Source organism: Zootoca vivipara, chromosome 1, assembly GCF_965207765.1.
Source record: "Zootoca vivipara chromosome 1, rZooViv2.hap1.1, whole genome shotgun sequence".
NCBI classification, from domain to species: domain Eukaryota; kingdom Metazoa; phylum Chordata; class Lepidosauria; order Squamata; family Lacertidae; genus Zootoca; species Zootoca vivipara.
The window spans coordinates 47,726,809-47,739,290 of record NC_142582.1 but is presented as its reverse complement, the minus strand read 5'-3'; the positions used below and the strand labels follow the sequence as shown (position 1 = coordinate 47,739,290).

The 12,482-nt window shown below is 38.7% G+C and overlaps 1 protein-coding gene across 1 annotated transcript in view; it reads left to right on the top strand.

The window, feature by feature from the left end:
* The window catches only part of MAP3K2 (mitogen-activated protein kinase kinase kinase 2), a 31,588-nt gene extending 24,143 nt beyond the window's left edge, over positions 1-7,445 (top strand). Inside the window, exons 16-17 of the mRNA XM_035128290.3 lie at positions 558-735; positions 2,472-7,445. Of these exons, the coding sequence (XP_034984181.1) occupies positions 558-735; positions 2,472-2,697 (404 nt within the window). The 3' untranslated portion in view covers positions 2,698-7,445. The remainder of the gene's footprint in view (positions 1-557; positions 736-2,471) is intronic.
* Positions 7,446-12,482: the final 5,037 nt, after the last annotated feature.

Sequence of the window (12,482 nt, the reverse complement as noted above, 5' to 3'; positions counted from 1 at the left end):
TCTCCGTGCCTAAAGAGCTTCTCATATACTGCTAATGTGTAAAATGTTCCTCGTATGCCAGTTTTATCCCCATATTGCTGAAAGAATAGCAGCTTGCCTTAGATCACCAATGAGGGAGTGCATGGCTTAGTTGCAGTTTGAGTCTGGCTCATAGTCCTGACATGTACACTGCACCAAATTCTCAAAACAGCTGTATACAATTCCAAAGCCCAGGGAAAACAGCATGGCAAGTACCCCAGGCTCACACACCTCTTGACACATCTCATCATAGTTTTACAAGGAAAACGATAGTAATTTTATTTCTACTTCCTCATCCTGTCTCCCCTACCCTGGCCTACTTACGTGGGTGAAATACCAAGACATCCTGGATCATTTTCCAGGAAGTGATCTGTGTACAGAAATGTACACTTGTATAAAAGGGCCACTGAATCAAACATTGAATTCTACGTTGAGCAGATGTACATGTAATTTCATGTAATATTCTGCTACTATAAGTCTTCTGTAAAGTTAGCTTGCTACCAGATATACACCAAACCTTATCTCTCTGTGTTTTTCAGGTGCAAATATTCTCAGAGACTCTGCAGGGAATGTTAAGCTGGGTGATTTTGGTGCCAGCAAGCGGCTTCAAACAATTTGCTTGTCTGGTACAGGTATGAAGTCTGCCACAGGAACGCCATACTGGATGAGTCCAGAAGTCATTAGTGGAGAAGGGTATGGGAGGAAAGCAGATATCTGGTATGTCTATGCTGTTCCAATGAAAATCAGTTGTACAAGTTCCTTAACATTAAATGGTATGCTTGACACGCACATACGTGTGTGTGTGTGTGTGTGTGTGTGTGTGTGTGTATTTTCATCTACTTAGGACACACTGTTCACAAATCTGGATTATAAAGTTATGAAGGAAGTGGCATAATGACATGGCATTAGTAAGCAGGGCAATATGACTGGTCGGTTGTGTACAGATCTGTGAAAGAATTTAGGTAATACATGTGAGAAAATGATCTTTGGAGGAGTCTGGGATGATCCATTGCCTCTTTGATACAGCTTACAGGCTCCCATTTTTGGAATTGATGCTCTGGTATGGCTTGGGTCTAGACTACTTCATGTTACAGGTGGGGTCTCAGATAACTTAATACAGTATTCTTCCCTACAAACAAATGTATTCCAGATTTTTTTATATAAAAAAAACACTAGTATATTATGGAGAAAGCTTGGTTTTAACTCTTCACTCTGACATTTATTATTATTATTATTATTATTATTATTATTATTATTATTATTAGCCTGCCCTTTGTCCTGCAGGAGCCCAGGCACTTATACAACATGATAATAGTTACAATGCTTAAAACATCTGAAATTCTCTATGATACAGAAAAAAATAAGCAGTAATAAAGAACTGCTGAATCGCCAGACAAGGTTCATGTCCTAAAAGCTTGGGCAAGCAAAAGTGTCTTCAGTTTACAGCCAAGTGTCATCAGTGTGATAAACAAATGCACTCTTCTGAAAGGGAGTCCCAGGATGCAGCTGAGAAGGCCTTATCTCAAGTCACCATCCCATGGGCCCATTGTAGGCATTACTTGCATTTAGTTTGGATTATGTTTCTGAAAGGAGAATTGAGGATGTGCTTCTAATAGGTTATTCTAGCTTCAAAGACTGCTGTGTGTGAGTTTTCTTTGTAAGAAGGCAGCCGATTTATAAGTTCTTGTTTTCTTGCAGTGATTGCAGCTATTTCCTTGCTTTCCAAGGTATTTTATGTCACTTTTCAGAAGTATCTCACAAAGCATTTGCATAAGATTATTACAATAATAAGCATCAAAACCTTTCCACAATAAAAATGCAGTTGTTTGTTTTGAAAATGCTGTTTGTTTTTGAAAATGCTTTTTCTTGACAAGGGGAATGTGGCTCTCTCCTGAAGTCCCTGTGAGTGACAGTTGGGAGAGTTGTCTGGCTCAGTCTGATAATTCAGAGGAAACCCTCTGGGTTTAAGGTTTAGGGTTAATGGTTAAGGGTTAGGGTTAGGGGTTAGGTGTTAGAGTTAAGGTTCGGGATCGGGTTCTAAAATTGAGGGGCAACTTTAAATATTGAATTAATGTAGCTCCAAACTTCATCTTCTAATTTTCTTCAATACAATTTCAGTCTCCCACCATTTTAGAGATAAATCATTAATTTAATTGTAACACAAAACACTTTTGCTGGCCTATGGTTTTTAGGTATGTGCCTACAAGTGTACAAACCCTTTGTGGTGCTGTTGGGTAATTAAGTTATTGATAGATTGACCATTAGATCTAGCAACAAAATTATTATGTTATTGGCATAATACACACTACTACTACATGTGAAAGAAATGCAGTCTTTTGAACTGAATGTAAGTTGTGCTCTTTAGATATCTCCGTCTGCTTACTCCTGCAGATAGTAGAGAAACTTATTAGTTTATGTGACTTTAACTTGCTTTTCATTCTTGACTGTTACAGGAGTGTAGGCTGTACTGTGGTAGAAATGCTCACGGAGAAACCACCTTGGGCAGAGTTTGAAGCAATGGCTGCCATCTTTAAAATTGCCACACAGCCAACCAATCCCCAGCTGCCACCTCATGTCTCGGACCACGGTCGGGATTTTCTGAAGCGAATATTTATTGAGGCCAAATTGCGACCATCCGCAGATGAACTGCTAAGACACACGTTTGCACATTATCACTGATGGCCTGCTTCAACCCAGCTGTCACCTACTGCATTTATTTTCTGACTGCACTTTTTTTTACACAAGGTTGAGAAAAGACAAGGGAGAAGTTGTTTCTCTTGATTCTTTATTTCATATAGATTGTTAATCTCTGCATATTTACACTGCAGATTTTGTTCCCCATTTAGGACTTAAGATCTTTTGGTTTTGGTAATGTACTGATGTGGTTCGCATAAAGCACTTTAGTACATATTCATTCCTTATTTAAGGGGGGAAGGCAAGTTATTTGGACTGCCAGGAATTGTGTGTTAAGGTTTTTTTTCCTAGCACTACTGATTATCTCAGGATGCAGGAAAAATATACTTGTTGTTAGCAGATATAGAAAAGGAAAATGTGTCCAATTGTTCTTTGTAATATGTAGATAGATGCCCTGGGAGGTTTTGGTTGTGTTTCAGCTTTGACATGAGGCTCATCCACAGTATTGGAAACAGGTTTAAAAGCTGCAAACTCAAACTGCCGACCAAGGTGTATTCTGGAAAAGAAATCTGACTAGTGCACCGCCTGCAACCAAATGTATATTTATAATTTTAAAAGAATATACAGGAGGGTTCCCTAGCTGAAGTAGTTCAAGAGTCTTTTGAGTCAAGTAGTTCTGATGTGTGAATGTTCTAGACCAGGAATCGTAGATAAACAGATCACTGTAGATCCATAAACCTTTAGAGTTGAAGAACAAGCTTCACATACCGTGCCACAAGTTAATTTACTTAATCTGCTAAGATCCGCAATGGGTTGTGCTGGATGGGACCCCTGGTGGTCAGGGTGAAGGCTAGTTTCTCTCTTGATAATTTTCTGTTCTGCATCCTTCATGCTGTCCCAACTGGCCTGTCTGTTGCATAAAATACTTAATGAGACCCAGTCTTTCTTCTTCCTTCCTTCCTTCCTTCCTTCCTTTATTAACATGCTTATGATGAAATTTTAAAGTACTGTACTTGAATAGGTATCAGTGTCAAAATTAAGCCATTACCATATATGTTGATGCTAAACAGAAGTCTTTGTCTTAAGTACATTTGATTTAATAATCAAATAGTATTTGCAGAATTTGCATCATGGTGAGCCTGCAGAAATTGGCTTTCCAGGTTTTTGATATGGAGTATAGATGATCCCTCCTCTTTTTAAGCAAAAAGAGAAAGCAAGCTGAGTAGAAATAGATATGGATGTTTCCATGTGCATTGCAATGATATAATTAAGTTCCAGCACGCTGACCCTGATGGAGGCACAAAGAATGAGGTACCATTTTTACTGTCCTTTTTCTAAAGTACATTTTATACCTTATCTGACTGTTAGTAATTAAAATAATTTCAGATTTGACATTATTATCCCATTCATATTTGGACACCTGAATATAGTCTTGAAAGGAAAAGAAACCCCTTTAGAATGTTTTAATACTTTCTGTCCCTTCAAGAAATTGGGGAAAGCTCCTGAAAGGAAAAAATTCTAGTTTCCAGTGCCACAGTGTCTGTTTTCCAGAGGTGATGTTTCTTAATGCTGCTATTAAACGTTTCCTAGGGAAATTCAGCGCAGCCTGTATGGAAGCATCCTTGGCAAACCAAACATACTGCAGGTGTGCAGATATTACATGGACAGTGCATAGTCTGTGACACTATCTTCCATTAATAAGCTAAAAAAAGTCTCAACAGCAATCAGATCTGGAACAATGTAATGCTATGCATGTGATACGTTGCGTGCATGTATATAATGCTCCCAATACTTTAGCCACAGGTTAGAAATAAGAGTTGCAAGCCCTAACTCTTGTTTGCAGTTGTAAGTGGTTAAAGCCAGCAAGGGAAATTTACGGTTGGGAGCAGGGGCACAAGAGGCTTAGAGGTAATATCTGATCCTTTAGCCATGGTTAAAGGATGCAGAGCACTATATGAGAGCACTCAAAGTTTGGGAGTCAAAAGTTGATTGAACAAAATTTACTCTAGGTCACACTAAGAGACTCTTGCAGTTTTCTATGAAATATAGTACCTAATGTAGAAACTATCATACTGAGTGGACTTCTAAGAATAATAATTTCTTTAGTTCTTAAATAAGCAAATCCTATTAATTGTGAATAAAAAAAGAAATGGTCAATTTTTGCTACCAAAAAAGAAAGAAAGAAGTCTAATAGTCTGGGTGTGATTCCAGTGATTGACCTTCCTTCAATACCATAGGTATTGATCCCTCTCTGTGGCCCACTGTCTGTTGTCTTCTCCTACAGGCGTATGCTCATCTTTCTTATACACTCTTTCCAGTTCCTCGTAGGAAAATCCCTAAGGTTCAGATTTCTAAACTCCCATCAAACTGTAACTATGCAAATTGTGTAAAACATGCGAATCAAGTAAACATCTACAAATGTGCATCGTTTGGTCCTTTAATGGAATGTGGGATGAGGCGAAGATGGAAGTATTGACTTCCCAGCCTCCAAAGTGTACCAAACTATGTTGAGCATATTTGTCAAACTTCCTTGCTCTACTCTGTTGTCACTGTTTATAATTGTTTAATATCTAGCAGACAATCATTGCAGCCTGTAAGTGACCTCTTATAAAGTGTTGCTGCACCAGCTAGACATGTTGAACTGAAAGTCTTCCTCCAGTGCAGTGATTTGAGGAGCATATTTAATGAACCTTCCCCTCTCCAGAAAACAGTAACTAGGGTTGCAATCCTGAACACACTCATTGGAGAAGAAGTACCATTAAACAAGACGATAGTTAATTTTGAGTAAATACGCATAGGACTGGGCCATTGGAGTCCCCCCCCATTCTCATCAAAGTACAGTGGTGCCTCGCTAGACGAATTTAATTTGTTCCACAGGTCTTATAACGAAAAATTCGTCTAGCGAATCCCATAGGAATGCATTGAATTTTTTTTAAATTTATTTTGCCCATAGGAACGCATTAATTGAATTTCAATGCATTCCTATGGGAAAACGCGATTCGCTAGACGAATTTTTCATAATACGAATTCGTCTAGCGAGGCAACCTCTGCTCGAAAAATCCTTTCGTTAAGCGGAAATTTCGTTAAGCAGGGCATTCGTTAAGCGAGGCACCACTGTATCCACCTGATTTTTGGCTGAGTGGTCATAGAATTGTAGTGTTGGAAGGGATTCCAAGGATCATCTTCTAGCCCAACCCTCTGCAATGCAGGGATCTCAACTAGATCATACATGACAGATGACCATCCAATCTCAGCTCAAAAACCTCCAAGGAAAGAGACTCCACCGCCTCTTATGGAAGTCAGTTCCACTGTTGAACACTCTTACTGTCAGAAAGTTTTCCTGATGTTTAGTCAGAATCTCGTTGCTTGTAACTTGTAGCCATTGGTTCAAGCCCTAGCCTCTGGAGCAGAGAAAACAAGCTTGCTCCATCTTCCATGTGGCAGCCCCTTGGATATCGTATCTCCTCCTACTTTTTAACAGCTGACAGAAGTTTCTAGCTCGGGTGCCATTCAGTAGTGTACACTTTTTAATATGATTCTTTGAATATCTGTTTTGAGCTGCAGAATATAAATTTGGTGCTAAAGTCACTGGCTGCCTACCCCTTGCTGTTTAGCTGTGTCAAGAACAGTGTCTCTTGGTGCTTTTTATTATTGGATTGCTAATCATTTGGGATTTGTTGTATCACCTCTTGCCTTTAGAATTCTCAGATGTGTGTAAGCCATGATTGAGGAGAGGGTGGAAGAGTGAACTTTTGAAAAAGCACCTAGGAAAATTACCAAGACTTAATCTTAAAATGTGAGGATGGAAAAATGTGTTAAAATCTAGAATTGAGGCTTGCTTTTAGGAGTCTGGATCTGCCTTAACCTGTTCATCTTTAGCTCAGCCACCATAGTTGTTGTTTTTAGTGTCTGAGGCAGAGTAGTAGTAGTGATGGTTTCAGTTTTCTTTTCTTCCCCACTGTTCAGGGTGGGTAGCAGTATAATCTTAGGAGAAATCCTTGAGGAAGGAAATAAAGTCAGCTTTTTTGGCTATTAGACAAATGCTTAGGACACCACTCGCTTGTGGAACCTGAAGGAAGAATGTGAATCTCTGAAACTCTAAATTTTGAGCAGTTAAAAGGGGCCTGAAAATGTTAACATTACTTTATAGTGTACAGGTATGATGGTACTCATTGATTATGTGAAGGGTAACATTGTTATTAGAGTATTAGTTGTGTAGGTACAACATAGAGCAAGTAGGACAATACCTCTTACTGGTCATTTAGGGGGAAATATGTAAACTTTTAGAATCGTTTGAGCTTCAGGCATTCAGAGGTCAAATAAAATCCAAATAGAATTTACTTGTAGTTTAGGCTTTTTGGTAATTTGGATGGGTGCAGTTCTCTAGGACAAAACAAGTACCGTAGATGCTACTAGCAGGCTACACAGATATGAGTCCTGCTTTTCTAGAGTTCTTTGCAACCTAAATCTTACTAAATGGGGGTGGGGGGAGCCTTATGGGTTTTGGTTATATTGCTTACTATCTACATATTTTCCCACACCTTTTTTGTTCCTAAACAGAGCAGCTTACAGTAACCCAAAATCTGTTTTAAAGCTGCTTTATAATCTGAAGTAGTATGCCGTTTCAGCCTCCCACTTCCTTTGTTCTGAAGAACCAGAGCCTTGACAGAGGGCTAGAGAGTTTAAATTGCATCTCTGTTTATTTTGGTCTCTGAATACCTGTGCTGAAGCATGCAGTTCAAAAGTTTGCGCTATTTTAACAAGGTTACTTCTGTTACCAAAAAGTATGAGAATGGACTTCAAAAAGAATGTATGAATTGCAGCATATGAATTTTAAACTCTTCTTGAATTGTTTTAAAGGGAACTATTTGAAGCTTGGCAGCATTCAGATTCTATATTAACCCACCAGCTTGCGGTGCACAGCTTGTTTCTCTCAGTTGCAGGTCCATTTCCTTATTGTGGCTAGACAAGGGTTTGGGGGAACCTAGTAGAATAAGGTGCCTGCTTTCTGTGCCTCCCCCCCCCCCCAGTACTGCATTTTGTCTTGACAATGGCAATGTAAAAGCGCTGCAGAGAAATAATTATCTCTGGAGATTTCATAAATCTGAACTACTGTATTTAATACCATTTAGATGACATTATTATTATTATTATTATTATTATTATTATTATTATTATTAATTTTTTAAATCAACAACAACCAAACACAAACAGTGAAACCCCCAGGTGCTGATACATTAGGTAAACATAAACAATAAAAAACATATTTAAATCAACCATATGTACAATTCTATATATATAAAGCTCCACACTCCACAAGGTTTATTTCACTTTTAAATTTTGATTACCCCAAATTGTTCAAACCTACCCAAATAATTCAATATATTTTCGTTTGAAGAGACGACATAAATACTATCACAAACACATGCTTATATAGGAGTCCCAGTGGTTCTTGTAACATTGTTGCTAGTTATTATTAAAAACACTTGTGATTTGCCCCCTAAGCAGCATGGGGAATGTATCAAAGGTGTTTGATTCTTAATCCTTAGCAATTTTGCACTTAATGTAGTGCAAGTTTTGGATATAAGCCCTTTGTATCATATGAATTGGTCACTGAGATCACCGAACCAAAAAATGCAGTGAGGAATTTTAGTGAATGGCAGCGGCTCTGATGTTAAGGAGCCCAAAAGGTACCATTTTGTTTACAATTAAGACTTTGCCAAATGGAACAGCAGACTGTTTACATGATTACTTTGCGGGTTGCTGTCTCACTGACAAAACTGCTTAGAGCCTTTTAACAACATCTACAAGAAGTGTACACTTTTATTTAGAAGAAAAGCACTGATCTCTCCCGCATGCACTAGTGACATTGTCAATTCATTAAATCCCCCTTTCTAGGTGTGTATTCTAATTCCTAGAATTCCAAAGATGCAGGGAGAATGAGGCCATGAAGCCAATAACCTTGCGTACAACTGCTATCGTGTATAGGCTATTTGCGGAGAAATTTTAAATCATGAATATTCTTCATGTTTCTTAAGGACAATTATGAGAAATTGGTCTGGGAACAGACTGTGATCAAATGATCATTCTAGGGCGAAAATAGAAACAACAAAAAGCTGGTGAAAGAACTGTCACAGCAAAATAAAGATTCATCTCTCCAAACAAGTTGCAAATCTGGCAGCGACAATGCCTCATTTGTCAGCCATGCTAGTTGGCTTTGGTCTGCTGTTTTTAGCAGAATTTAGATGGCACACTGATGGCACATTTTAGCCAGTCAGAAATGAGCGTAATGCAATAATGCATTAGTGTCGTAACTTCTTGTATTTGGTATATCTTGAAAGTTGTCATCTTTTGGAGAAGAATTGGATGAACAAAAATTGACATGGAATCCAGCCATTGTCTGTAGATTTTTGATACCTAAAGTAAGTTTTTGAAAATCAGGAAACAACCCTAACATGATTTGTTGAAGATAAAAGAAAAATGAAGTTTCACCAAAATCATGTACGGTCTATTGGAAGCAATTTGAATCTGCAACATAAGTCCTTACATTGTAAGTCCTTACATTTCTAAAGCATTTTTGTAGTTTGTTGCACTCATTTTTCAGATGCACACTCCACAGAATGAAACTTAACCTGTTTAGTTATACAAACAACAAAAATCAAGCAGAGTGCCTTTATCTGTATGCCTTAATTTTGTTTGTTTGTATATTAATTACAATAGTGGACAAGTGATGCAGGACCAGCAAGATCAGTCTTTGAACTGTAGAAAATGGCAAATTCCCAGTTGTTAAAAGTTACTTGTTAGTCTGCAGAAATTTCAGATTTAACTACCTAGTGTCCACCACCCCCGCCAGCCAAATTCTATACAAATACTCAGAATACAAACAATGTTAAGCTTGTTGAACAAGTGCTTAACTCTCACCACTGGAAATCAATAGCACTTAATTTGGTTTGACAGTGTCCTTTATTCTTAAGCTATGTGGGAAGTAGGAAGTTCTACCACCACATTGTTCTTTTACTCTTGCACTCTGTTCCAGAATGCATGGTTAATGCTAACAGCTGCCCTCTATAGTCTATGATGGTACTTATTCTGAAGGAAGCTGTTTAATCTCAGTCAGCATGGCCACTGGTTAGGGGATGATAGGACCTCTGGAAAATCACAGGTTCCCAACCCTTGGCTTAAAGCATGTGACAGTATTGTATAGACAATTCAGATGCCGTTTCAAGGAAAACATTTTCTTTCTATTGATACATATAAATTGAAATATATATATGTGAGACAAACCTTGCTCCTGCCATTGTCCAGATTTAATGCTGCATCAATGAGTCAGTTGCACTAGCAATCCTTTCAATCATCTTTGCAGCAGTGTCTGATGACTGCTGCAGGTATTTAAGAGAGCTGGTCAGCATTCACAATATAGTTCCTTTTTTTCTTTTTTAAAATATGTGATCTTTGGAATATATCATGCCTATGCGGGCTGGGGACAGACTTTATTTGCTTGAATGTAAGTCCTTGCGGTGGTATTAAAGTTAGCAAAGGTACCACCACCAGCACACCAGTACTTAATTGCTGGTTGGTTCCTTTTATGTATTATTGGCATGTCTGCATTTGCAAATCACTGCAAACCAAAGCTTTTCTACTCCTGTACACAGCCCAAAGTGATATTTATCTAGCTTAGAGACTGTTAATTGTTGTCCAGTTTTTAAGCTTTGCTGGACATAACAACTTCCATGTGCAACCCAAGAGGCTGTATGAGCAGAAATATTTTTAAGGGTGCCAATGAAACTGTGTGATACAAGAGTTATGCTTAGTAGCTTCTGTGGAATTTCAAGGGCTCACTCCTGGGTTTGCAAGGTACATCAGTCCTTGTGGTGATGGGGGAGGGCAGCAAAATGTGCAGGTCCTGATAACTAACTGCAGGTGCTAGTGAGTGCTTAATTGGGCAATGCCTGACTCGTGTTCAGTGTTAACGTAAAGGCTTAGCCCTGTTGACGTAGCCAGGAGATTCTAGTACAGCAGCAAAATTTGAAAAGTGATCCATACCTCAGGGAAAATGTTACAGGTTTTAAATGAAAGGTGGAGGTGTATATAACAACTGATCCAAAATCTGACTTTATGCAGGAGCTAGGAGAGAGATCATTTGGTCATACTTACATAAATTCATCTGAAACTTTCAGAAATGAAAGCCATTGGAAGAAATGTTCCTACTTAAAAAAGAAATGTGTGTTTATGCATAATGTTTTGGAAACTGGAATTGGCTTTTAAATTGTAGTGCCACATATTTAATCTCTTCTCAGCACATACGTAATAATGCTAAATGTGTTAGATTCTACTTTGTAGATGATGGAGGCTTAATCTCTTAATGGAAAAAAGCATTCTTATGCTATCCATTGAACTGGCCAGAATTGGCCTTTAGGCAAACTATAGAGCAAATACTAATGAAAACTTGGAGGGATCTGTCACAAGAAAAATCTACGCCTGAAATGGTGCAGCATTCACAAGGCAGTGGCCACACTGACCTTCACACTGTGTCCTGCATCTGCAGAAGAGCAGATTGATATGAGAACTTCTAGGAAGAAGCTTGATAATGTGGACCTACATCATCTGATAGAATGGTTTGACAAGCTGCCCATAGCAGCCTCAAGCCTGATGAGCCTTTTATGTGCTGTGCTTGTACGATTAAAGCAGAAGAAATGGAATCTAGAATGCGTACAGAAGATGGACATCATCGGTGGGTATGGTGTACCAGTTATGGTAGAATGCTCCAGTGCGGAAGAATATCTGTCAGTTGTAATTATTCATGTGGCATAACCACTCTATTCTGGAGATTACAATTACAGAAAGAAACGGAAACATTGCGACTACCTCAAATTTGAACTTTAAATACAGCAACGAGTTCATATGTAAATACTCTGCCATGCAAAAAACCTCTCTGTCCACGGAAGTTTGGTCGCTCACTACAATGCTAGAAGAATTGATTGAACCTTAAGCAGTAAAATTAGGACACAGATTGGCTTTGATGGAATGAATCTAGGAATTGTTCTTGTGTCCTCATTCTCACTGATAAAGAAGTTCTCTGCTTCACAAGAGGCCAGCTTGCTAAAGAAAAATAAAAGTGATTGTGAATCGCAGGCTGATTCTTTAACATTGCTCTGCTTCGCAGTACATGTGGATGGCAGCTATGGATGCAAAAACCTCCACAGGAAGCAGGACATTTCCCAAGACACTATCTCCAGCCATTTTCATGGCAGATTTGTGAGGTCTACATGCTAAATCTGAAAGAGTAGGGCTTGGAAACTTGGAAAAGTTCGTTCTTAAAATAAGGCACCGGCTTTTGATTATATCCTTAAATGCTGCTGGGTGCAAGTACAAGATGGTATCGAGGCTTGCATGCAATACAGCTTGCCTATGCTATAAATGTGGCTTGGCACAGATAGAATCATGCAGTGATTGCTAGGGCAACGGATGTGGGATCCAAAGGTGCCTTGCTTAAGCAAAAAAAAAAAAAGTACTTCAATCTGCATCAAGCAGGGGGAGATCATATCCTGAACTATTCCCAATAACCTTGCCCCACCCCAACAAAAGTTGGCTTTTGGGGGGCTGGTGAGAGCTGCGGCACAGAAAACTGAGCAGACGATTCTTGCTCTGGGATGGAAAACTGCTTGTAGTTCTCTGGATCAAAGCCATGGTTGGCTGATCCGATGAAACTTGACAACAGGTCGTGCAGCATAATAAAGTATCACTAGTTTGTTTATTTTGCAGAGTGAATTTTATGGAGATTTCATAAATACTTGTAATGAAATATGTATTTCGTGTCAAAATTTGCCCTT